The sequence below is a fragment of the Dama dama genome, chromosome 1 (assembly GCF_033118175.1).
Source record: "Dama dama isolate Ldn47 chromosome 1, ASM3311817v1, whole genome shotgun sequence".
NCBI classification, from domain to species: Eukaryota; Metazoa; Chordata; class Mammalia; order Artiodactyla; family Cervidae; genus Dama; species Dama dama.
Window position 1 is genome coordinate 30,525,641 of NC_083681.1, and position 26,077 is coordinate 30,551,717.

The 26,077-nt window shown below is 46.7% G+C and overlaps 3 protein-coding genes across 11 annotated transcripts in view; 2 read left to right on the top strand and 1 right to left on the bottom strand.

The window, feature by feature from the left end:
* Positions 1 to 42: 42 nt before the first annotated feature.
* Positions 43 to 5,349, top strand: NHERF4 (NHERF family PDZ scaffold protein 4). Of its 3 annotated transcripts, none has more exons than XM_061145949.1 (11): positions 43 to 105; positions 483 to 510; positions 597 to 734; positions 1,065 to 1,276; positions 1,571 to 1,760; positions 1,875 to 1,987; positions 2,235 to 2,439; positions 2,665 to 2,861; positions 2,958 to 3,185; positions 3,331 to 3,531; positions 3,769 to 5,349. In XM_061145949.1, the coding sequence occupies exons 1-11, from the start codon at positions 46 to 48 to the stop codon at positions 3,796 to 3,798; spliced, it is 1,602 nt and encodes a 533-aa protein (XP_061001932.1). In that variant the 5' UTR covers positions 43 to 45; the 3' UTR covers positions 3,799 to 5,349. The 3 variants fall into 3 exon arrangements, with proteins under 3 accessions (XP_061001932.1, XP_061001921.1, XP_061001941.1); XM_061145938.1 differs by having other exon boundaries at positions 1,851 to 1,987; positions 3,769 to 5,343; XM_061145958.1 differs by having other exon boundaries at positions 661 to 734; positions 1,851 to 1,987; positions 3,769 to 5,340.
* A 299-nt stretch (positions 5,350 to 5,648) lies between these two features.
* Positions 5,649 to 17,241, bottom strand: CCDC153 (coiled-coil domain containing 153). Of its 5 annotated transcripts, none has more exons than XM_061145997.1 (7): positions 17,054 to 17,241; positions 10,140 to 10,221; positions 9,670 to 9,735; positions 9,150 to 9,269; positions 8,375 to 8,467; positions 6,479 to 6,609; positions 5,649 to 6,208 (listed from the first exon to the last, which is right to left on the bottom strand). In XM_061145997.1, the coding sequence occupies exons 2-7, from the start codon at positions 10,207 to 10,209 to the stop codon at positions 6,080 to 6,082; spliced, it is 609 nt and encodes a 202-aa protein (XP_061001980.1). In that variant the 5' UTR covers positions 10,210 to 10,221; positions 17,054 to 17,241; the 3' UTR covers positions 5,649 to 6,079. The 5 variants fall into 5 exon arrangements, with proteins under 5 accessions (XP_061001980.1, XP_061001970.1, XP_061001956.1 ...); XM_061145987.1 differs by lacking the exon at positions 17,054 to 17,241 and adding an exon at positions 10,522 to 10,555; XM_061145973.1 differs by lacking the exon at positions 17,054 to 17,241 and having other exon boundaries at positions 10,140 to 10,310.
* Positions 17,242 to 17,621: 380 nt separating this feature from the next.
* CBL (Cbl proto-oncogene) overlaps positions 17,622 to 26,077 on the top strand; it is an 87,705-nt gene continuing 79,249 nt past the window's right edge. For 2 of the 3 annotated variants that reach the window (XM_061146021.1, XM_061146032.1), the window contains exon 1: positions 17,622 to 17,939. In XM_061146021.1, coding sequence (XP_061002004.1) covers positions 17,751 to 17,939 — 189 coding nt within the window. In that variant the 5' untranslated portion in view covers positions 17,622 to 17,750. The remainder of the gene's footprint in view (positions 17,940 to 26,077) is intronic. The other variant, XM_061146035.1, reaches the window with a different exon arrangement.

The following is a 26,077-nucleotide window of genomic DNA, read 5'->3' on the forward strand; positions in this document are numbered from 1 at the left end:
GCGGGACGTGGGGGCGGGGGTAGGTGGGAGGATCAGCTGGTTTCGATGGACCTTGTCCTTACACTGAGCGCTGGGTCGCAGATCCAACCATGGAGGCAGCTGCAGGTAGGAGGCTGGGAGAAACCCTCTGGAGGGGACTTCAGGGCAGAGGGCGGATTGGAAGGCTTTGGCACTAGGACACACTTGGTATTGGGGCTTGGAGCCCTGAAAATAGACTGGAAGTTAGGAGGTGAGAGGTGAGTGGGTGGATGTGTCTGCCTTCCTGGTCCACGCCCTGTACTGACATGCTCAGATTTCTGTGTGGATCAGAAGGCCTGGGCCAGGGAGCGGAAGGAAGGGGAAGGGAAGACCCTTTTGGAGCAGAACATAGGGCGAGTCCTGAATTTGGGGGTTCCCCTAAGTCCTTTCAGTTAACGACCATGGAAGTGGAGTCTTGGGGGGCAGACTGCCTCTCGTTCCCTCACCCCTTCTTTGCCTGGCAGATCTTCAGGACACAGCTTCCTTGGCCCTGTAAGTGCCATGCTGCGAAAGACTGGGGCAAGGAGAGGAGGGAACTGAAGGTGGGGAGGCTCATCAGCTGCCTTTGGCACCTCAAGGCGAGCCTGGGACCCAAGTCTGGATGTCAGCTTTCTCCTACCTGCGTGACTTGCCTCCTTGCAGGAAGTTTGAGTTTAACCCAAAGCTGGGCATTGATAATCCTGTCCTCTCCCTGGCTGAAGACTACGACCCTTCTGGTAACCTCCCCCACCCCCTTGGGGCAACCACTTCCTTTCCCCAGAGCCACCAGGGCACCACAAAGCATCCCGTCTCCTTGGAAACCACTCACTGTCTCCCTCTGATGACAGCCTTGGTGGGGAGTGACTACATGGAGGTGGAAGGGGGCTGGACTTTTTCCTTCTGTCCCAGCCACTCTGCCTGGGCTGTGTTCAGCCCCTCTGCCCGACCCCTAACTGGGCAGAAGCCTGTTCACTGTTCAATCACACGGGCAGAGGCTACCAGGCATAACGTGACTTGGGTCATGTCCCCTTTCCTCCACATTTTCTGCTGCCCACCTCCCCATCCAGATCTCTGGAGCCTGGAACGGCCTCGCTTCTACCTGCTGAATAAAGAGGAGGGCAGGACTTTTGGCTTCCACCTGCAGCAGCAGCCGGGCAGGGCTGGGCATGTGGTATGCAGGGTGGAGCCAGGCTCTTCCGCCCAGCGCCAGGGTCTTCGAGAAGGGGACTGGATCCTGGGGGTGAACAACCACGTCGTGGAACATGAAGATTATTTGATGGTGAGGTTGGGCTGGAATCCCGGTGGTACGAGGGAACGTTCTGTAGCACCTAAGGGAGACAGAAGCCTCTTAGTTACCTCCTTGGGTATGTGGGGGTGACATACCTCCCACATGGGAGGTGGGGGGGTGGGGGGTCACCTCCCCCATCTCCCAGAATTTAGGGATACCCCAGGTCAGAATGGTTGGGTGAAGGCCTCCAGAGAGCTGGTTCCTGTGGTGAAGAATGTAGCTTCCGGGGAGGGGACCTTCATAAAGGGGGCCGGCTCAAGCCCACCCCGCATGCCTGCTGTTCAGGTGATACGCCGGATCCGGGCCAGCGGGCCTCGGGTGTTGCTGACAGTCTTGGCGCAGCACGTGCACGAGGTGGCCCGAGCTCAGCGGGGGAACAACGCCCACCTCTGTCCCCCTCTCGGCCAGGGGGTCCGGCCTCGGCTGTGCCACATAGTGAAAGACGAGGGCGGCTTTGGCTTCAGTGTCACCCAAGGTGAGCTTAGAGCGTGGCAGGGGTCAGCAGGGGGGCCCTGAGCCCTGTTCTGGTGGGCGGCAGGCAGAAAGTCACCCTTTGGGCTTCCAGGACATCGGGGTCCTTTCTGGCTAGTGCTGAGCACTGGAGGAGCAGCTGAGCGGGCAGGAGTGCCCCCTGGGGCCCGGCTGCTAGAAGTGAATGGGGTCAGTGTTGAAAACCTCACGCATAACCAACTCAACAGGAAGGTATGGCTGGTTCCTCTTGGTCCTCACCCCTCTGGGCCTGGTCCCTGTCTCGGGAAGCAGACTCTCAATCTCCCGGTCTGATCTTGTGCCTCTGTCACCATCCTTCCCTTTCCACTCTGTGCTCGCCACCCCCCTCCCCTCCCGAGGGCTTCATTCTAGGGCCTGGGAAGAAGGGCTGGGAGGGGGTGCCTGCCTCTGCCCTCCCTCCCCAGTTGGTTGATGCTGATGCCCTGCTGGGTCCCCACAGCTTTGGCAGAGTGGCAAGCAGGTGACCCTGCTGGTGGCAGGGCCAGAGGTGGAGGAGCAGTGTCGCCAGCTGGGAATGCCCCTGGCTGCGCCTCTGGCAGAGGGCTGGGCACTGCCCACCAAGCCCCGCTGTCTGCATCTCGAGAAAGGGCCCCAGGGCTTCGGGTTCGTGCTCCGGGAGGAGAAGGGCCTTGACGGTCGCCTCGGTGAGTGGGAGCCCTGGGGATGAGGCGGGAAGGCGGGCCTCGGGGTGGGCACACCAGTGTCTGCATCCACTGCTCAGTGCACACAAGTGGTGGCCCTGGCTGAACCCCAGCCCGGGGCCTCCTCCTCCTGTGTTCCCCTGGGTCAGGCCCCCAGTGTGCACACAGTGGCCTGGGCTGGCACTGGCGGTCAGGGGGGAGGGAGCCATGAGGATGTCTGCATCCCAGGTCAGTTCCTATGGGAGGTGGACCCAGGACTGCCAGCGGAGAAGGCCGGGATGCAGGCTGGGGACCGGCTGGTGGCTGTGGCTGGGGAGAGCGTGGAGGGGCTGGGCCACGAGGAGACAGTGTCCAAGATCCGGGCGCAGGGCTCCCGTGTCTCCCTCATTGTCGTCGACCCCAAGGCTGACCGCTTCTTCAGCATGGTGCGAGCTGAGGGGCTGGGGCTAGAGAAGGGGCCGGAATGGAGCAGGGCTCAGGTTAGGGAGGAGCAACAGACTTGTCCGCTTCCTCTTTTCCAGGTTCACTTGTCTCCGCTCCTCTTCTTGGAGAGCACAGAGGCTCCTGACTCTCCCCGGGGTAGTGGCTCAGCCTCTGTGGTTGAGAGCAAGAGCCCACCTGTCGAAGACACAGCAGTGGCTCTTGTCCCCGGCAACTTCCGCCAGTGCTTCCTGTACCCTGGGCCTGGCGGTGGCTACGGCTTCCGACTCAGCCGTGTGGCCAGCAAGCCTGGTCTCTTCATCTCCCAGGTGACGGATGCCCCGGGCACCTTGGATGTTTTCAATCCTTTGCCTCTTGATGAGCCTTTTTCTGCTTCCCTCCCAGAGCCCTAGAATACCCAGCAAGCATTTCTGTGGTGTTCCAGGCTCCTCTAGACCCCACCTATTCCACCAGGTGACCCTAGGAGGCTCTGCTGCCCAGGCCGGGCTGCAAACAGGAGACATGATTCTGGAGGTGAACGGGTATCCCATGGGTGGAGACAATGACCTGAAAAGACTTCAGCAGCTGGCTGAGGCAAAGCCACCCCTGTGCCTGAAGTTGGCGGCCAGATCTCAGCAGGGCTTGGAAGCCTGGATTCCCCCAGGGTCCAGAGAGGTGAGGAAGAAGAGATAGCCAGAAGAGGAGGGGGTTGGTCAGAGAGGAGGGCAGAGCGGGAGGCTGCAGGGTGAAGCAGTTTGGGGGACCCTGGTTGGGACTTTAGGCCAGGGTGGGTGGGGACAGAAGGGCCCCGGAGAAGAAGCCCCTATTTCTGGGCATTCCAGTGCAGGTGGGGGCAGGGAAAAGGAACTCTTCTGTTCCCTGAATGACTTCTTCCCTTCTTTCTCTGCTTAGGACGGGGTTCTGGCCTCAGATCTGCTGTAGCACCCCGTGCTCGGCAATGATCTGCCCAAGCTTTCCTGTCTTCACCCTCCAGCCTGAGGTGGTAGGAGCTGAGATGCTCTCTTTAAACCAGAAGCTGCAGCTTTAGGACTCCTGATACCTCCAGTCACAGGATTGTTCAAGGTCTCTCTCCCTTCCCATGGGTCCACCTCCTGGAAGAGGGTGTGGCCAGAGCCCTCAGGTGGGCCCATGAGGGAGCTTCCCGCTTGATTCTGGAGGAAGTCATGTGGGGTCTTTGGGAGCTGTGCCCCAGAGATGAAGATCTGCTTGAGATGAGCTGTGCAATTTTGTGATTTATAACAAGAAATAATATTAGGTTTTCCTATCCTTTCCTGGCAGAGAGCTCCTAAAATCCTTGGGATTTCCTAAGTAATAAGAGTGATAAAGTTGTCTTCTGTTATTCATAATAAGGCTGTTTCAATTACAGCTATCCTTGTTAATGAGGTACCTTTTGGAAAGCACCTAAGAATGGGGCACTGGTTTCCAGGAGAACCGATCATCTAATTAGCGGGCTGGAACTTTCAGTGCCTCTGCCACCCTCAGTCTCCTGGGAGGGGAGAGGGGCTGGAGGTTGAATTAATCACAGTGATCAGTGGATTGATTAATCACGCCTACATAATGAAGTCTCCATAGAAACCCAGAAGCACAGGTTCAGAGAGCTTTCTTTGTTGATGAACATGTGGAGGTGCTGGGGGTGGCACACCTGGAGAGGGTGTGGAGCTTCCACGCTCATACCCCACGCCGTGTATCTCTTGCAACTGGCTATTCTTGAGTTGTGTCCTTTGTAATAAAATGGTGATCTAGTAAGTAAACCATTTCCCTGAATTCAATCACTCTAGCAAATGATTGAACCCAGGGAGGGGGTTGTGGCTATCACTGATTGATAGCCAGTTAGTCAAAAGCACAAGTGACAACCTGGACTTCAGATTGGTATTTGAGGTTGAGGGCAGTCTTGTGGGACTGAGCCCTTAACCTGTGGGATCTGATGCTATTGCCAGGTAGATAGTGCCACAATTGAGTTAAATTGTAACACAAGAGTTAAATTATGTCTACAGAGAATTACTTGGTGTGGGAAACCTCCCCGCCCCCCTTTTAAAAATGTGTTATATTTATTTCTCTTGGAGGAAGTTTAAGCACCGTGGTGGTGTGGTGGTTTAGCTGCTCAGTCCTGTCCAACTCTTTTGTGACTCCATGGACTGTAACCTGCCAGTCTCCTCTCTGTCCATGGGATTTTCCAGGCAAGAATACTGGAGTGGGCTGCCATTTCCTTCTCCAGGGGATCTTCTTAATCCAGGGATTGAATTTAGGTCTCCTGCATTGCAGGTGAATTCTTTACTAAGCTACCCAGGAAGCCTTTTAAGCACCATAGCTAAAAGATACACAGTTGTGCATAGTGGAAACAATTGTGCATAGTGAGTAGAATCCTGATGCTTATTTCTACCTAAACCTTCACCTGTTCTACATGAAAGATCAGTCTGTAAGGATGAAACACAAATTACTGAAAGGAAGAATCTATAGAGGGTGAAAATGAACTGTTTCTGCTATTTCTATTATGGTGAATATATTCTATTATTCCCAAGAGATGGCAGAACAGTTAGAATATATTTGGTTATTCCTACTTTATACAAAATTAATTAAACTAAGTAAACTTTTAAAATGACATTATAAATTCAATAAAAGGCAATGCTGGGAATTCTTTTCAAAATCTACCCCTTCCACATTTAACCAGAAATGAAGTAGAATTGAGAACGTTGTAGTGAAAAAAAAAAGGAGAAGCAGAGAGTATTCCCTTTTCAGGTGGGCTGTGGGGCTGGCTAGGATTGAAGCCATCTGGAACTTGCCCTAAGCATGACTACGGGATGTTGGGTATATTACAAGAATCTGGAGACTAGCTGCACCTTCCCTCTGGGGGCACCCGAGGATTGTGGGGGCTGGTGCCTAGTCACGGTTGGTCCTTTATAGAAAAGGCCTTTATCCACAAATCTGGCTGCCTTTGTTGGTGCTGATGGGGATAGGGTGACCAAAAGGGTTTCAGGCTCAAGGGGTGGGACCCAGACTCTCTAGGAGAGAAGTTGAGACCTAATCAAGTTTCTCTCTTATTATTCCATCTTCAGGGTAATGGGTCAGTCCACAGCTGAGATATTCCCATGAGAGGTACTCCTCTCTGCCAAAAAAACACAGCTCACAGTCCTGCTGAGGTCTACATCAAGACAGCTTTATTGCTGGGGTCTCAGAGGGCCCCAGAGACTAGAGACTCACAGCCTCAAAGATTCAGGGGGTTGAGTCCAAACTGGCGGAGCTGCTCCTTGAGCCTGGCGTGGAGTCTCAGCACAGCCCCGTCCCACTGAGGCTTCACAGCTCTCAGCTTAGCCAGGAGCCGGTCCAGGCTGTCCTGCAGACACAGAGCTTCAATCTCAGGAAGGGAGAGGGTGGGGTGAGGGCTGCCCCCAGCCTGGTCTGTAAGCTTTCCTGGCCAGTGTTTCTTCAAGCTCTTATTCTTAGTGGGTAGGCATGGTGGGATCCCCCTAAGACAGAGCAGAGTCCCCTGTGGAGATGCTTCTTTCGCTTCCCCCTGGGCTGTCATTGTCATACTCACTGGGATCTGTGGGGATGGGGGAGGGCTGGATACTGGGATGGCTGGTCTTCAGAGGGTAGGGCTTACATGTAAGACTTCCTCATACTTGGCCTCCATGTCTGCCACGTGGGCCTGAAGCTGAGCCAGAGTCCGGTCCCGCTCTCCGAGGGCCTGCTTGGCCTCCCTCTGTGCAGTCTCAGCCTCCCTCTGGTACAATTCTGGGGGAGATGGTGCCACGGGCAGGATGAAAGAGGACACTCTGAACAGAATCTCCCACCCAAAGAGCACAACATGAGCAAGACTGTTCAAGACTCCCCCAGAGCTGTCAACTTCCCCTAGTTCCTATAAAGAGCTGACCTATACCATTAACAGAGTGAGAGAGAGAGGGCTTGGGACAAGAGATTTGGCTCCCAAATCAGGTTGCCATTCCCTACTTCTGTAACATCTGACACGTCTCTAAGACTCAGTTTCTTCATCTTTATAGGGAAAATGACACATACTTCACAGGTGTGCTCTGAAAGTTAAATGTGATAACTTGAGGACTTCCCCAGTGCCAATGGCTAAGACTGCGCTCCCAGTGCAGGGGGCTGAGGTTTGATCCCTAGTTGGGGAACTAGATCCCACACGCTGCAACTAAGAGTTCACATGCCCCAACTAAAGATCCCACATGCTCCCAACTAAGACCTGGGGCAGCCAAACAAATAAATAAAAAAAAATACATTTAAAAAAATGTGATAGTGTGTGGGAAAGCACCTAGTATGTAGGAGGTGCTTAATAAACGCTGATTGCATTTGAGATAAGGCAAAGATTAGGAAAGGAACTCAGGGTCTGCATGGGCAGATAAGCAACTCTTGGATATCCAAAGCTAAACTAAAGCTATTTTAGGGTAAGAAAACTTTGAGGCCAAAATTATGGAAAATCCGTGCCATGCTAAAATTTTTCAACTCTGTCCTGTTACCAAGATGGAAGAGAGCAAAAACTTCCTGTTTTTTTGTTTTGCTTTGTTGCTTATTTAGAAGCTCATTTATTACCGAATAGTTATTTAGGACCTACCACACATTAGGTCTTGAAGATACAGAGGTAAGTAATTCAAACGGTTACATTCAAGCTTGCTTTCATTCTAAAAATTAGCCAAACTAAGAGAGAATGTGTTTTGCTCATGAGAGACATGGCGGCGGTGGGGAGTAAGAACTGTCTTTAGAGAGACCATTGAGAGAGGGAGATGCAGTGAGAAAGTTAGGTCTTCTTCACTTATAACTTAAAGTTTAAGATAGGGTATTTTTTGCCATCCTGAACATTCTGTTGCAAGTGGTAGGAGAGTCAGTGGGGAAGACAGTATGAGAGCTTAAATTGAGAGAGTTTGCTTAAATTAAGCAAACTTAGTTAAGCTTAACCCCACTCCAGTACTCTTGCCTGGAAAATCCCATGGATGGAGGAGCCTGGTAGGCTGCAGTCCATGGAGTCGCTAAGAGTTGGACATGACTGAGCGACTTCACTTTCACTTTTCACTTTCATGCATTGGAGAAGGAAATGGCAACCCACTCCAGTATTCTTGCCTGGAGAACCTGGTGGGCTGCCATCTATGGGGTCGCACAGAGTTGGACACGACTGAAGTGACTTAGCAGCAGCAGCAGCAGTTAAGCTTAAATTGAGCTTAAAATGAGAGAGTTTTCTAAAGAAAGACCATCCTAACTCCACCCCTTCAGGCTGGACTACATCAGTGATCCTCTGAGAGAAAGTGCTGTGAGGCTAGGGTGTGCTGTGTGTATGTGCTAAATTGCTTAGTGTTCGACTCTTTGTGACCCCATGGAATGGGGCCGTCCAGGCTCCTCTGCCCATGGGATTCTCCAGGCAAGACTACAGAGTGAGTTGCCATGCCCTCCTCCAGGGGATCTTCCTGACCCAGGGATGGGACCCGCGTCTTTTAAGTCTCCTGCATTGCCAGGTGGGTTCTTTACCACTAGGGCCACCTGGGAAGCCTACCTAACTGCTCGCGCAGGCCCTTCACTTCTTCCTCCAGCTGCCTGCTGCGACTCTGCATTGCCGCCTGCAGGCTCCGGCACTGACGACTCATCTCTGGCAGAGTGGTGGGTGGCCAGGGACCCAGGTGGGGAGAGAGCAGTGGAGAAAAGACAAGGAGTTGTGGGTGGGGAGGGCTCTGCTTGATCCAGTGGACAGGGGCATAAAGGTCTTTTGGGGGCCTTCCCTGGCAGTCCAGTAGTTAAGACTTCACGTACCAATGCAGGGGATGTGGGTTTCATCCCTGATCTGGAAGCTAAGATCCCACATTCTTCAGGGCCAAAAACACAAAACAGAACCAATATTGTAACAAATCCAATAAAGACTTAAAAAATGGTCCACATCAAATTAAAAAAAAATCTTAAAAAAAAAGGTCTTCTGGGTTTTTCTTGTGGTGATCTGAGAAGGTGGGGACAAAGCTAGGAAACAAGATACCCACCTGCTGTGCCGGCTCAGGATGGGAATTCAGGCCCTCCTTCCCACCCACTCCCACGGGAGGAGCGAGACAAAGGCTAGGGCTGTGTTTTATAACCCACGTGACATCAAGCACTTAGCACTGCACATCATGGACGGTTCCTGCCCAAGACCACAGAAGATCTTGCTTTGGTTCCTTCAGGATTCCTGTGCATGCTGGGAGGGCTGAAGTCCTCCTTGTCTCCCTTCCTAGCATCCTCGGGCCCTCCCAGTTGTCCTCTTGCAGGCCCCTGTCTCCCGCCCACCTGCTTGATCAACCTCACACCTGCATATATGGCCTTCCCTTCGCTCCGGGCCCCCTCCAGTTCAGCCTCCAGGTCTCTGATCCTCTGCTTCAGCTGGTCTTCAGAAGCCTTGGCTCGGCGGGCTTCATCCCTCTGCAGAGCTGTGAACAGTCCAGAGCGGCCCTCTGCACTGGCTGGAGACTCCACTGACTCAGCCCCCAGAGCTTGATGGATTCTGTCCACCTTCAGAAACCTGGTGGCAGGCTGCCAGTCTCTCATTGTCATTCTGTGTGTTTCCCTTCCCCGCCTTAGAATCCTACAGACTCTTTGTTACTAAGAGGGAAAAACTCCCTCTGTATTCCAGCTATAAAAAAATAGCTTTCTTTATCAGCCCTCACTGCCCACCCTGTCCTCACGACCCCAACTCTTGACAATCTTTTCCCATTAGGGGATGGGTTAGAGATCAGCTCAGCCCTCCACCATGGCTCCAAAACTTTAAGCTCCCAGGGATACACAAATGCCCACTGTCTCTGTTGCCCCCAGAACTTCCACCCTTCTTACCCAAGCGGTCTTGGAGCACCTCCTTTTCCAGCAGCGCCATCCTGAGCATGGATTCAGCCTCCACATCTGCCTTGGCAAGACGGCAGACCCTCAGCCTGTCAGGATCTCAGCCTTCCCTACTCCCCTCCCACCCTCCTCCTGTACCCTGGACTTCTCCTTTTTTTGTGGGCGATATGAGAACCACTAAATGAGGGATCTCTGACGGCAAAGTCTAATGAGTTCACTGCCCAGCACATAGTAGGGACTTAAAAGATGTGTAATGAATATATAAGGAAGGCACAGAGCCAGAAAGGATTCATGGGCACTGATTTTCCCACGTTCCCAGCTCCATGGAACCTGGATATGGATACAAAGGGGGAAGGCCAAGACGGCTCCATCTTGTCACGCAGAGGGCTGAATACTCTCTGGAGGTCTCTGAGCCAGAACAAGGAGAGGCAGGGAGGCACCCACCTCCACCCAGTCTGACTCACCAGCACCTGCACTCCTTTTCTTCTTCTGGGCCCCAGCTTTTGTCCCTTTTTGTTTGGTCTTAGGTGGCATCTCCTTCCTGTCCTGGAGGGAGGGAGGGGACTCATATTTAGGCCTGGACATGGAGACGCTCTCCTGACTCCCTAGAGGCCCAGAAGTCCCAGGAGAATTAGTGCTCTCGTCTCCAAGTCTGTCTCTTACACTTTCCAGAAGCTTCAGTTCTTGGTTTCCTTGGAAACTTAGGCAAGGCTGGGGCCAGTGGGAAGGATGAACCCGTTTCTCTCTACCAGTCAGGCTTTAAGTACAGAAATCATTCCTCTCAACCCTCTTTCAGAGAAAATAAAGCTCAGTACCTGGCCCCTTCTCTCTTCCCATCATCCTTACCCTGCCTCTTCCTTCCTCCAAGACCCTTACTTGTCTCTGTTGTGTCTCCCTGTGGTGTGACCCACTCTCCAGGAGGGGCAGAGAAAAGACCCAACCAGCAAGGAGTTGGAGGAGGCGATTGTGTTCTGGGACCCAATCCGGAGTGGCAAATTTCATCTGGGGGTGGGACTGAGAACTGGAAGGTTGGGCTTCTGGAGGCTGCATGTTGTCCAGGCAACTGGGAAACATGGAGTTGATAGGAAGGTACATGCATGCTTGCTTAGTCGCTTTAATCATGTCTGGTAGAAGGGGCTAAATACAATGCTTAAAATAACAAGGTCTCAGAGAGCCAATACTCTTCTTGTCCCCAGATCCTAAGTGTAGTTTGAGGAAAAAGGGCTTTGGAACTGATTAACTATGATTCACTTCTATGTAGCACTGCCTGCAATTTGAACACTTATAAATTACAGATTTACACATCGAAAAAAATCAGCTATTGTGCTGATACAGAGGAAAAGAACTGACGGTAGCCATTTGGGGTGATTTACACTTCCCAAAGTCTTATCAACAAAACAACATTATTAAATAGGCTTAAAACTGAAGATCCCTTTCAGGAAGGTACTCTATGGTGAATGAGGGAAAGCAATTCAGAAGATGGTAGTTGAGATAGTTTCCTATTTCAGATAAATGAGACACAGAGGAGAGTTAGACCTAGGACCTCAAGGTTCTGTGCTAAGTCGCTTCAGTCGTGTTCGACTCTTGTGACCTCTTGTGACCCCTTGGACTGTAGCCCTCCAGGCTCCTCTGTCCGTTGGATTCTCCAGGCAAGAATACTGGAGTGGGTTGCCATGCCCTTCTGACGTAGATGCAAATCAAGAAGAAAGGTACTGGTTAGAGACAGGAGCTTTTGACTTCTCATCCTTACCCTTCTCCAGATATGTAAATTTGGGTAAATCATTTTCCTTGCTCAGCCTTGGTTTCCTAAATCTTTACATCTTTGATTTTGGGAAATTCCCTGGCAATCCAGTGGTTAGAACTCTGTGCTTCCACTGCAAGAGGCATGGGTTCGATCCCTGGTTTGGAAATTAAGATCCAGCAAGCCGCAGTGTGTGGCCAAAAAATAAATCTTTGATTTTGTAAATCTTGAAAGGCTTGGATTTTCACCAGGTATTTACAGGACTATATTCTTTTATGGCGACTTAATATATTTCCTCTTTCCCCCTATTCCTGTCTGTGGTTGACTTTCAGACAGGTGCTGAGAAAATAACCAGCTTGGTTCCCTGTGGCATTGAGTTGATTTGTGCTCCCTCTAGTGGATTTTCTTGACCTTCTACTGAGTCTCCTGCATTTTTCTATTTAAATTATTTATGGAACAATGTTGGGGGAGCCCCTCACTTAGGGATGCTGCCTAGCATCTTGCTGGAGTCACGAATAGTTGGAAAAATAAATCTGGGGAAGGGAGAATGCTGAGTGGCTTGCCCTGGTCAGCTGTTCCCTCCCAGAAACCCCTCTCTCCAGCCTTTTGCTATTGGGAGCCTTGTTGTTTGTCTGCCACCCAGATTTGTGAACACCAAAGTGGCTAAAATGAAAACAGCAGAAACTTCAGGGCTTTCCCCCTTGTGGATTTAGGGAACTGCAGACTCTTTCTTTAGATATTTCTCTGTCTTCCTCAACAGTTTTGGTCCATTGCCTGTTATCAGGAACAGATCTGAAGAAACAGCCATGAGATCTTGGGGCGGGGTGGGGGTGGGGGGATCCTTCTAGGTAGTAGCAGATTCAGGCAGAGCCTGAGGATATTTATTTGTCACCTTCACAGTTGCAGGATACCTCTCTGACCACAGGGACATTTTACAGAGTAAAGGGAAGAGCCAGCCTTGTTCTTCACGATGCTTACTGTTCCTCTACTTCAGTGCCAGAAAATCTTGCCCACATGTCTCAAATCTGAAGACTTTTCTTATAACCTTGACACGTTTTCATTTACTCCTGCCCTTCCCCCACCACCCCACCCCCACCCCACCCCACTGACAACCCTCTCTCCCCGCATAGGAAAGCAGTAGACATCTCTGTCCTGTCTTCCCCTCATCCAGAATTCTGTGCTGGGGACTTTTCCATAGAACAATTAGTGTCTCTGCTAGGCTGATGCAGGGAGTCACATATTGAGGAAGAGATTACAGAGAATAAACAACATATCGTGTCTCAGAAGAGCATTTACTTTTCAAATACATTCAGTCAACTGACTTTCAGGTGCAGAATGAGGATGTGGTTTGGGGTGAAGGTGAAATGGAATAAGAAGAGTGCCACAGATCACATGATGCGATACAAACTGAGCCAGCTCTAGAATCATCCAGGAATGACACTGTGCTCTATGATTCAATCTCTAGTACCTTTTGAAAATAAGCCAAGTGAAAATTGGGAAAGAAAGGTCAATCTTTTGTTCTTTTTTTTTTTTTCCATTAACCTCAGTTCAGAAGTGAAAAGAGGAAAGATCATTTCAGCAGAATTCTGCCTTCCTTTAAATAGGATCCCATCTTGGGGTTTTAAAGAGACACAGAGAGAAGGTCACCCTCTCTACTTTATTCAGATGTGAGACATAGGTCATCATGCATTAAAAGAAATATGGCTTGCTGCAGCAAGGACAAAGCGCAAATTACACCATCCCATTCTATAATATACAGACCATACTGAATGTAATACAAATTGGAAGCCTTAAACCAAGCCAGAGATGGTGTAGATGAGCCACAAGCTCATATGCAACTCCAAGGGTTAATTTCTCACCCTGAGAAATCTGTATGCAGGTCAAGAAGCAACAGTTAGAACTGGACATGGAACAACAGACTGGTTCCAAATTGGGAAAGCAGTATGTCAAGGTTGTATATTGTCACCCTGCTTATTTAACTTATATGCAGAGCACATCATGTGAAATGTCGGGCTGGATGAAGCACAAGCTGGAATCAAGATTGCCAGGAGGAATATCAATAACCTCAGATATACAGATGACACCACCCTTAGGGCAGAAAGTGAACTAAAGAGCCTCTTGATGAAAGTGAAAGAGGAGAGTGAAAAAGTTGGCTTAAAATTCAACATTCAGAAAACTAAGATCATGGTATCCAGTCTCATCAATTCATGGCAAATAGATGGGGAAACAATGGAAACAGTGACAGACTTTATTTTTTTGCGCTCCAAAATCATTGCAGATGGTGACTGCAGCCATGAAAAGACGCTTGCTCTTTGGAAGAAAAGCTATGACAAACCTAGACAGCATACTAAAAAGCAGAGACATTACTTTGCCAGCAAAGGTTTGTCTAGTCAAACTAGACTTTGTCTAATTTTTCCAGTAGTCATGTATGGATGTGAGAGTTGGACTATAAAGAAAGCTGAGCACCAAAGAATTTGGTGCTTTTGAACTGTGGTGCTGGAGAAAGTTCTTGAGAGTCTCTTGGACTGCAAGGAGATCAAACCAGTCTATCCTAAAGGAGATCAGTCCTGAATATTCATTGGAAGGACTGATGCTGCAGCTGAAATTCCAATACTTTGGCCACCTGATGTGAAGAACTGACTCATCTGAAAAGACCCTGATGCTGGGAAAGATTGAAGGCAGGAGGAGAAGGAGATGACAGAGGATGAGATGGTTTGATGGTATCACAGACTCGATGGACATGAGTTTGAGTAAGTTCTGGGAGTTGGTGATGGACAGGGAAGCCTGGTGTGCAGCAGTCCATGGGGTCGCAGGGTCGCAAAGAGTTGGACAAGACTGAATGGCTGAACTGAACTGAGCTATACTCTATTAAATCTAGGCTTTGACTATGAGGGGAAAAATGTCCCCTTGCATGTCTCCAGTGTTCTGGGTACTGTGGAAGACCAAAGTTGATAGGACAGTGTAGCATAAATTAATGTCTGCATGTGTGCTCCGTTGCTTCAGTCGAGTCTGACTCTGTGACCCCTTGGATTATAGCCAGCCAAGCTCCTTTGTCTATGGGATTTTTCCAGCAAGAATACTGGAAGGGGTTGCGATTTCCTTCTCCAGGGGATCTTCCCAACCCAGGGATCAAACCTGAGTCTCCTGCGTCGAAAATGGATTCTTTACTGCTAAGCCACCGGAGAAGCCCTCAAATTAATATGTGGTAGGTGAGAAATAGATAGTTATGGAAATTTAGAAGAGAGAAGGATTATTTCTAGCTGGAGAGTCTGATAAGGAGGACAACATTTGAGTATAAAAATTGGATTGGACTTCATTGCACTCTTTAGGCAGACGGAATGTTCTAAGTAATGGTGATGGGAAAAGAATTGTGGCATTTCGTGACTTGGTGAGTCACCCAGCATAGAATATATGTACTGGAATAGTATAAAACTGCAAAGTAGTTTGGAGTTAGAACATGACTATTAACTTCATTAAGGAGGCAATGGGGAGTGCTGAAAGTTTTTGTTTTTTATTTTATGTTGTCAGAAGTATACTTTAGGGACACTGGTCTGGTGACAGAATGGATTGAAAGTGGCAGGGAAATCAGTAAGGAAAAGGTTTCAATAGACGCAGTGGGAGGAAAGGAGGGCCTGCAACTAAGGGTGGATGCATCAGGGGTGCGAAGTTTTGATAATTATCTAAGAGCTTTGCCTGTATTTTTTCTTTAGCTATTCTAACTCTTTCTAGGTAAGTACTGATTAATGGAAATTCTATTGATAGGAGATGATAATTCTGACTCCACAATCAATTGTAGATACAGGCCACTGAGTTACAAACAAGAATGTCTGGTTGAAGAGTCTTTGAGTTCAGAGATTCCCCCGCCCTTTCTTCTAGGATCATTTGATAAGCTTAATTCCCTAATCAGTCAAGAGCTTTGTAAAAGAGCCAGGTGGGGAATCTAAGGCGGAACTGAGTACTTATTGACACACCAGGGCCTGCAAACTCCCAAAGCTGAGGCTCAGAATTAGCAAATTAGGGCAGGGCACTTCCTTCTTCAGGAGGGAAGTTCTGTTTTTTCAAAGTTCTTCCAACGGAACTTTGAGACTAGAAAAGTGGAAGTGACTGGGAACTGCATTGCTGTTCCTGGGAGGGGCATGGCCTCCTCAGGCCAGGGCTCAAAGCTCAAGGTTTCTGGGGTCAGGGTCTGATACTGGCGGTGCCTACCCACCTGCAGAACAAGGTGCAAAGCAGGGGAATCTTAAGGCAAAAAAAGGGGGAAGTGTTTTGTTTTCAGAAGGTCAAAGGGCCTGGAAGAAGAACTCATGGTCTGATGACACTAGCCTTTCTGAGGTCTAATCAGGATGCAATGATCTGCAGCATTCCAATTCCTGTCCTTGGTCCAGACTTAGCTGAGCTGAGCTGAAGTCGCTCAGTCGTGTCCGACTCTTTGCGACCCCATGGACTGTAGCCCTCCAGGCTCCCCGGGCCACAGGATTTTCCGGGCATGAACACTGGAGTGGGTTGCCATTTCCTTCTCCAGGGGATCTTCCCGACCCAAGGATCGAAGCCGGGTCTCCCGCATTGTAGACAGACGCTTTACCGTCTGAGCTACCAGGGAAGCCCTGGTCCAGACTTAACTAGGAGTTTAAAACACTACGAAGTGGGGGAAAAAACTTCCCCTTTTCTTCCACAATGTTAGGAGAAGCAAATAAAGTTCAATTTCCTAATTTGTCAGGTGTGGGGTAAAGACAACATCGAGATTCTTTCCATGGCACTTGTCTTAATTTTTCTTTTCTTATTTCTTTTTTTAACAATTGGGGATTCCCAGGTGGTGCGAGTGGTAAAGAACCCATCTGCCAATGCAGGAGACATAAGAGATGTGGGTTCAGTCCCTTGGTTGGGAAGATCCCCTGGAGGAGGGCATCAGGACTGAAGCGACTTAGCATGCATGCACATATTCTCTTAAGGTTTCCCAGGTGGTACTAGTGGTAAAGAATCTGTCTGCCAATGCAGGAGATGTGGGTTTGATCCCTGGATGGGGAAGATCCCCTGGAGAAGGGCATGGCAACCCACTCCAGTATTCTTGCCTGGAAAATCCATGGGTAGAGGAACCTGATGGGCTACACTCCATGGGGCCACAAAGTCAGACACAACTGAATGACTGAGAACAAGCACGCGTGCGCATGCATCCCCCCCCCCCCCACACACACACTCTTTTCACAATGTAGAAAAGAGCTTTTACAAAGCCAGAAGTTTAGAAAAAGAAGTTTAAACTCAGATGTCATTCCAAAGTTGACTTTCATGAAATTCCCAAATCTCCTTTCTTCTAACATCCTTTCCAAGAATCATTATAAGTAAAATAGTGCAGTAGACTCCCTTTTAAGAAGATATTCAATATAAAATAGATAACCAACAAAGACATACTCTGTATCACAGGGAACTATACTTAATATTTTGTAATAACCTATAAGTGAAAAGAATCGGAAATATATTAATAGGTACATATACAACTGAATCACTTTGCTTACACCTGAAATGAACACAACACTGTAAATCAAATATACTTCAATTAAAAATAGAAATAAAAATAAAAAAAGAATTCAAATGACCCCTCACCACAGACTGAAATAGACATGAAACTGAAGGTTGACTCACAACTTAGGCATCAATTTCTTCTATTAAAATAGAGGTTCATGTGGGTAACCCTCTGAAAAGAACCTCTCAGAATCAGTAACTCAGAAGAGGTTACAATCACTTGTTGGGAGAACTGGTCGAGGCCTTTGTTCTAGTTCTGATTAACCAGTGGAACTTCCTAGCTCTACCCGTCTTCACTTAAACAGCCCAACGACCTCCTCCAGGGGTGACACCCCACAACCCAGAGGGAACATGGAGGGCCTGGGTTCCGCCTAGTGCGCAGACTCCACGTTGGCCACGCCCCGCCCTTTCCCCCACTCTTCCAGCAGGGGGCGAAGGGGGACGGTTCGGCCTGGGCCCGCCCCCCGGGGGCAGGGACGGGGGAGGCGGTGCGGAAACTTGGCGGCGGCTTTCCGGGAGCGGCGACTCGGAAAGGGGGTGGCGCAGGAGAGGCCGCTCCTCAGACGCGGCCGCTCGCTTCTCCGAGCCCGGCGCGCTCCCCTCGGGCTCGCGCTCTGTGAGGGGGCGCGCCCGCGCGCACTCGCGCGCCCGGCACCGCCCACTCCCCTCCCTCCCTCCCTCCGCCGGACGGCCGGCGGCGGCGGCGGCGGCGGCGGCGGCGGCGGGAGAGGCCCCTCCTTCACGCCCTCCTTCTTCCCTCACTCGCAGCCGAGCGGAGCCGGCGGACGCGGCTGGGCCCCTGACCCTCTCCCGGGCCATGGCCGGCAACGTGAAAAAGAGCTCTGGGGCCGGGGGCGGCGGCGGCTCCGGGGGCTCTGGCGGCCTGATCGGGCTCATGAAGGACGCCTTCCAGCCGCACCACCACCACCACCACCACCTCAGCCCCCACCCGCCGGGGACCGTGGACAAGAAGATGGTGGAGAAGTGCTGGAAGCTCATGGACAAGGTGAAAGGCCCTGCGGAGGACCCGCGGGAGCAGGGGTGGGCGTGGGCGGAGGGGCTGAGGGAGGGGAAGGAAGGGACGGAGGAAGCTGGGGGAGGGGACGGGTCGTGCGAGGCTGGGGAGGCGAGGAGCCGGGGTGCCGGGGCTGAGGGCTGGGGGGTGTGGGGGTAGGGAGGAGAGCAGGAGGACGGGGGTCGGCGGAGGGGGAAGGGCTGCGGTTGGGAGCGGGGCGGGGGGGGACGTTGAGGTGGTGTGTTTGGGGTTGCGAGACAAAGATGGGGTGGGGGCTGGGGGAGGTTAACTGGGGAGCCACCGGGGCGGAAGTCTAGTGGGGCTGCAGAGTTTGGGGCTCTGCGCAGGATGTAGGGATGTGGGTCACGGAATTAGCCCCGGGAGATAGGAGGGAAGGGGGGTGAGGAAGAGCGCTTGATTTACCGGCTGGGACTGAGCTGGCTGGGCTCTAATTGGGAAATTGGGTTTTACGGGCTCTCATGGAGAGACCTGGGGTCCTGACAACTCCGCGGGTAGACTGCTCTGGGTGAGCGTACAATTGTTTTTTTTTTTTTTTCTCCCCCTTCTTCTCATTAAGATGTGACAGAGATAAAAGAAATGGGGAATGTTTAAATGGACCGAGGAAGGAACTTTCCTCCACATCTAGCGCTGGCTCAAGTTTTTCTCTTCCAAAACATTGGATGGGATCCATTGCTGGTGCTGAGATATGCACTGATTAAACCACAAGTTCTGGTTATAACCTTTATCTTCGAAGAGATACGTTGACCGAGTGGGTTAAGCAGCAGATTCTGACTCCTTCCAGAACTTCCTCCTCACACACACTGCTTTTCGTTGGGTTCTACTTTTTTTGGTAATAGACCCTGACTCCTTATTACAGAACCTGACTTTAAAATTGTTAGATGAACTGCTTTGATTTGTTTGAATTGCTTTTTTTGTTTTGTTTTTTTTTTTAGCAAGTGTGAAAAATAACTTCACTTTAAGCTTGCCATTTGACAGAATTTTACTTCCTTATAGTATGTCTGTATGATGAAAGATAGTAGTTAGTCCCAAGTCTAACGGTTTGTTCCAGAGCATTCAATTTTTCCTTGCTGTTTTTCAACATTTATCAATAACTGACTTTTGCAAAATTCATTCTGCAGATGAAAGATGGTTAGAAGGATCAGGCGTATATTGTAAGAGAATGGTGTTATTTCCGCCACAGTAAAATTGGTTTTCTTTGGTTCCTCTCTGAGCCTAGGTTCCTCTTCTGTAAAGTTTTTCATGGATTGCTTTGGACTAGAAACAGCTAATAAAAGTGATTATGAAGCACTTGGCAGATATAAATGTGCTGTAGAAATACTTAATAAGTCCTCTGTGTGAATTAGCGCTCCTGTAGTGCATACCAGTGGCTTCGGAAGCTACTTTTTCAGGGCTGGTTTTTCTCATGTTAAGTAATTGGTATTGTAATTACTGTTATAATGCTAATTTCATTCTTAGAAATTGCAGTAAAACCATTACAGAAAGATAGACAGTTAAAGGAATTTTAAGTGCATTGATACTTTAAAAAAATATATTGAATATATTCAAAATCTGAAGATTGTAGGTTTGCATTTTGGGGATTTAGAGTTGATTTAAAAAGTTTCTCCTTGAATTTGCATTTCTAATTATTTTCTCATTTGAGACACATGTATCAAACTGCAGTGTATCAAGATTGTATTGATTAGAGACCTCTCCTTAAAAATAAAACTTTTTGTAAAACTCTAGAGTCTCTGTAATGTAGTCCTTAAAATGATTCCCCCCACCCCTTAAGCCTTAACTCCATCTTTTAAAGAGTGTGTAGTATGATTTCTTCTGCAGAATGTTTATTTGAGAAGAATAAAGACCTCTCAGTTTTGAGTCAAAGACTTTTCAGGTTTTGATAGTTGAAGAAAAGTAGGCGTCTACCTTTTCCATTCTAGTGTAGGAAGAGTGGTGGTTTTATTCTTGTGTTGATTGTTTTGAAAGATGATTTTTAGTATTCAGTGCCCTATATCACATGTTACTGGTTGTGCTGAAATGAAAGCTTCGTTCTTCTTTCTGATGTGTTAATCCAGTAGATTTGTTCTGCTTTCCAGATTTTCTGAATACTCCTGTAGTGTTGTTAGATTGTGCTCTTTTACTCTTGATGTTTTGAGCATAAATGTTCTCTTTTTTCACTTTATTGTTGACAGTCTTAATGTATCACTAACCCTTCTTGACTTCATGTTGTATAATACAAGTGATGAAGAACTTAGTGTTAAATCCACAAATGTTCCATGTATTTATTGAATTTAACTCTAAGTCACCATCTCTTACCTGTTTTAACCTTGTCATTAAAGCTAGGTGAATATTATTCCAGCCTATTATTAATCAGCTTGTTGATTTAGTACTGCGAACTGTCTCCTCTCCTCCATATTTGATATATATGGATGGAGAAGTTGGCCTAAGCCATGGGTTCTGGTCAGTGTAGGCCCAATTTACTATACCATTGCAGAACTTAAACTCATTGTTGGAAAAATGCTTGTGCTGAGATGCTTGTTATTAAACAGAAGATGTGGTTCAGTCTGTATAGTTTTGTTTTTTTCTTACCATCCCAGTATATTGTAATTGATATTTGTGAAGATACCTGTATGCGAAGAAAGTGGCTAGTAAGGAAATAGACAGCTGGGTAGGGGGTAGAGAAAGCAATCATATAATTGCCTTAAATTTAAATATGGAAGTATCAAGTATTTAATTTCGTGAGAGACTCAAAATTCCATTGTGAGGTAGAGAGGGAGTTGACAAACTTTCTGTCACGGAACAGATAGTAAATACTTTAAGCATTGTTGGCCAGCTATGCAGTTCTATATTCTTGGCTGCTGTTGTTTTTACAACTCTTTGAAAATGTAAAAGCCATTCTTATCTTGCAGGTGTACAGAAAAATCCATCACGTTTTAGTTTGCCCACCGCTGAAGTAGAGCATCATGCCGGCAGTATTTTAGGTCCCTGCTATGTTTTTATTTTAAATTAGCTTACGTTAGTAAAACCTGGAGGTATTGATTTATTTAATGGAATATAATTTATTGGAAAAATGCTTTCCTTTAAATCATGAGTTTTAAAAAGCTTTTTAAAAAGATAATCCTACTACTACTTACCTTTTCTTGCTTGCTGTTAAAAAAAAGCACCTTAAGTAACTTCTTGTATTTTGGAAGTAAGATGCACTTAACAGAATTTATGAATCAGTGTTTCATTGGATTGCTTTCTCCCTTCCTTTTTACCTCTCCCCTATGTTTGCATGCTTACTAAATCCCAAGGATAGCACTACGTGTAAATTCTTGCATTCCAGGAGATTCCATTATAGTGATAAGTGACTAAGTAAGGATGTTCAGCGTGATACGGGATCTTTTAAGTTTAAACATCATGTACAGGGACTTCGCTGGTGGTCCAGTGGTTAAGACTCTGCACTGCCAGTGCAGGGGGCATGAGTTCAATCCCTGGTTGGGGAACTAAGATCCCACATGCCACGCAGTTCGGCTGAAAGATTAAAAAAAAAAAAAAAAAAAAAAGCACATATTTCTTCTCTATCCTAACCTCTCAAGATGTAAGTATCACGAGGACAACAGCTGTAATCTCTTTATCTCCTGCAGTCTCTAATCACGAGGTCTTACACAATAGTAAGTGCATTTGTAAATATTTGTTAAATGAAATTGCTTTGTGTGCCCCCAAAGGAAAACTGAAAGGAAGAGGTATGCAAGTGGTAATCATTATTAATTACATTAACTTCTTTCACTAGTTCTTTGGCAGTATCACCCCTCTTTTTTGGGTACTTAGCTTCGAAGAGGCTATATTATTTAGTTAATAGGGAGCTTGACTTAGAATCTAGGATTACCCACCTCCTTAGGCTTAGTTGGGGCTTGCTCCTTGGAAGGAGAGCTATGACAAAACTAGACAGCCTGTTAAAAAGCAGAGACATCACTTTGCCAACAAAGGCCTGTACAGTCAAAGCTACAATTTTTCCAGTAGTCAAAGTATGGATGTGAGAGTTGGACCATAAAGAAGGCTGAGCGCCAAAGAATTGATGCTTTTTTGAACTGTGGTGTTGGAGAAGAGTCTGGAGAGTCCCTTGGGCAGCATGGAAATCAAACCAGTCAATCCTAAAGGAAATCAGCCCTGAATATTCATTGGAAGGACTGATGCTGAAGCTGAAACTCCAGTACTTTGGCCACCTGATATGAAGAGCCAGCTCATTGAAAAAGATTCTGATCCTGGGAAAGATTGAGGGCAGGAGAAGGGGACGACAGAGGAGGAGATAGTTGGATGGCATCACCAACTCAGTAACCATGAGTTTGAGCAGACTCGGGGAGACAGTGATGGACAGGGAAGTCTGGCATGCTACAGTTCATGAGGTCACAAAGAGTCAGACACGGCTTAGCAACTGAACAAGGCTTAGTTATTTCCTCCATACAGTAACTTCTCAGGTATACAACAGTCTTGATAATGAAAGTCATTTTTCAGAAAGTGGCCTGTGTAGGTATACAACAGCAATCCTCACTCACACTCCCACACCACCATTCACACACAAAGTAGATGTTATTCTTAAATGATATTAACATGATGTTTAACTAGTACCATTAAAAGAAATAGCTACTTTTAAGTTAAGGATTTGTGTCTTTTCAAATTATGTGTACTGGTTACTTTGCATGGTTATTGTGGAGGCTTCTACATGTTATTTTTCCACGATACTTATTCATGTTATCTGTGGTAGCATTTATCACTTTTTATTTCATCTGTCTCTTGCTCCACTAGAGCCTCTTCAGGATCAAGGCTTTGTCTTAACTTCAGTTCCTGTGTCTAATACATAGTATTATACTTGCTGAATGAAGCGCAGACATTTTAATAAAGTAAAATGAGATCGAAACATGCTCCCTCATTTTCTGTGTGATTAATTAGGGGGATAAGGTAGGGAGTTTTGTTTTGTTTTGGTTTTTTTGAGTGTTGAATTAAAATAACATTTGCTAAAAGTAGTTTTACCTTCTTTTGGTTGTAAAAGTGATACATAGTCAGTGTAAAAAAAAGATGGTGTGGTTTTCGAACCTGTTAAGAATTCCCCCAATGGATGTAATATTCTCCCTTAATTCCTTGTGAGATGTGAGCTCACTGAGCATTTCATGTGATTCATGATAGAAATTTTGAAGGGCTTAGGCTGGGGAAGAAGATAATCTGCTCTGTTCATTTTGTGGCTTTGGTTAAAGTTTTTGGTGACTTCTTGCTATAATGAAGCCTGTTTTTAATATGTTGTTAGCTGTATACACATGGGCAGGTTGGTTCCCCAAGTCTACTTTCAGTGGAGTTCATGTTACAGTCAGCCATATGATAATGTCCTTTAATGACTAACCTAGAGCATTGAAAGAAAAATGAACTAAGTATTAAAAGAAAAGTGGTCCAAATATTTTTTTGAAAACTGAGCCTAAATTTCATTCATATTTTCCAGTGAAGTTGTTAATTCTGATCTCCATTAGGTTTGTTGGAAGAGGGGAATTATAACAAGCAAGTCATTGTGAAATGTTTTCATGATTAGCACATTTTGTGCTGGAAGGAAATAGGTGGGAGTAGTCAACCAGGAGCACTGGAAGCCAGCCTCAGCTCTGTCCCCACAATGTTCCTTCCTGCAGCAGCTTCCAAAAGGAGGAGGGGAAAGGGGTACAGTGATGGCATTAGTGATGCACACCCATGGGGGGTCAAGCCCTAGGAGATGGAATGTCACTACTGTAGAAGCTCCTTAACCAGCAATGACTCTGGGTCTCCCCTCTGCAACTTCCGGGACAGGTGGTAGGTCTTACTCAGTGGTGTCCACTACCTCGGGTGCCTCCTTGCAGCCACCACTGACCTTCCCTGTGGCTCTGGGATCAGCCATGAGGAAATCTTAAAATGAGGCCAACCTGCTGCTACTTCAGTGAGGGGGATGGGATCCTAATTCTTGCCTCCTTTCTCAGACTTGGGCTTCCCTGGTGGCTCAGTTGGTGTAGAATCTGCCTAAAATGCGGGAGACCTGGGTTAGATCCGTGGGTTGGGAAGATACCCTGGAGAAGGAAATGGCAACCCACTCCAGTATTCTTGCCTGGAGAAATCCATGGACAGAGGAACCTGGAGGGCTACAGTCCATGGGTCACAAAGAGTTGGACATGACTGAGTGACTTTCACTTCTTCACTTCTTAGACCTATCTGAATAGCAGTATACAAGTATAGCACTCTTTGTGAGAAACAATTTATGGATCATAAAATATATAGAACACACAAAAAAATATATAGAACAAAATGTAAGTCTCCCTTTACTCTCATACCCCTAAACTACTATTCTCTGCAGAGGTAACCACTGTCTACTATTTGGGGTCCATCCCTCCAGTCCCTTTTTCTAAGTGGCTCTGAGCAAGTTGTTGCCTTCTTAGCATTTAGTTGCGAAGACTGACAACTAATAATTCCTTATATTGTGGAGCAGTTTACAATTTCACATCTGATACAGTAAAAATTTCAAAATAATGTGTCTTATGAGAATGAAACAAGATTCAGAGAAATTAAGTAAGATAAGCCACCCAACTCATAGTTTTGTTTTTTAATGTGAATCTTGAACTGATGTTCAGACTCTGTTAAGTGAGTTTTATAAACCAGTGCTTCTCAGACCTTAACAAAAATTCAGATCTGTGGACCTTGTCTGAATAGGTCTGAGGTGGGGCCTGAAACTCTGTGTTGCTGACATGGATCATACTTCAAGAAGCAAGGCCCCTTCCACAGTTACTTTTATTTTAGATAAGCTTGAATTTTATTTATTTATTTATGTTTAATATATTATTATGTTCTTAAATTTGAAAAGTAGTATATATAACATTTTTAATACATATAGAATACATTGCTAAGCAAAAGTGGAATTTTTAAACAAAAATGCTTCTAGAATGAAAAGATTATCTATATTGATACAACATGTAGGTCTCCTTGAATTCTTTTTTTAAGTTTTATTTAAGATTTTGTAATATGGATATATATATGTTTGTTTAACAAATCATAATGATAGTCTTCTAGGTGGCTTCTGGTTTTTAGAAACAATGTTACAGTGACAATCTATTATGCAGTTTCTAGGTATTCTTTAGAATAAACTTCCAGAAATAAAATGTACTGGGTCAAGGGATTCATACATTAAACTTTGAAAAGTATGTATTGGCACATTGCCTTCCAAAAAATCTGCTTTCATCCACAATCCTTGTCTAGTTTGTTGATTTAAATATGGTAGCTGATTCCTAGTTCTTTTAGGTGAAAATTGTGTTGGCACCTTTCCACATCACGTTTTCATTGAACATGAACTTCTTGCTGGGTGCTAGGGAGTTAAGAACGAGCCATTGCTCACATTTACAAACTAGAGATATAATTGTAGTTATACTGGGTGAGGAATCCCAGCCTTGCACCCTACACCCCACACCATGGGAACCATTAGGCAAATCTTTACCTAATCCTTGAGGAGAGGAGAAAGGGAATTGGAACTGGGGAGGTGTTTTAGACCAAACTGGGAATGGGAACTCCACAATATCCTAATTCACAGTTGTGCTCTAATTAGGGTCTGACATCCAAAAATGGTGCTAAAATCATTTAATCTCTAGTTCATGCTAAGTATTTGGTTTTGAAGTTGCATTGATAAGTCTGGGGAGAGAATTATTTTTTCCTTTTAAAAACAGAATCCATGTATAAAAACTGCACAGTTAAACTGTAAGCACATGTCAGTTATTTAATTTCCTGTTGACTATATTTTTGTCCTGTGATTAATGTGATAAATGAAAATAATGAGATTGGTAATTAGTTGTAAGTGGCAGAGTGTTTTTAATAAATAGTGTTGGGTGGTATTTGAGAAGTGTTGGGTAGTAATTATAGTTCAGGTCCCTGGATGGGTTTTGATAAATCAATAATGGAGAATAGTAATTAGAAGTAAAAGACTTTTTTTCCTTGGGGCCATTACTAGTGATGATATGTTTCTCTTAAAAAAGTATGGGTTTCTGATTTCTCTTTGAAAAAAGTCATGAGTTGTTTTCACTTAGAAGCTTCACTGTGTAGTTACACTTGTAAAACTTAAAATCTTTTTTAAGTTTCTAAGTTGATTAGTTTCTAAAATT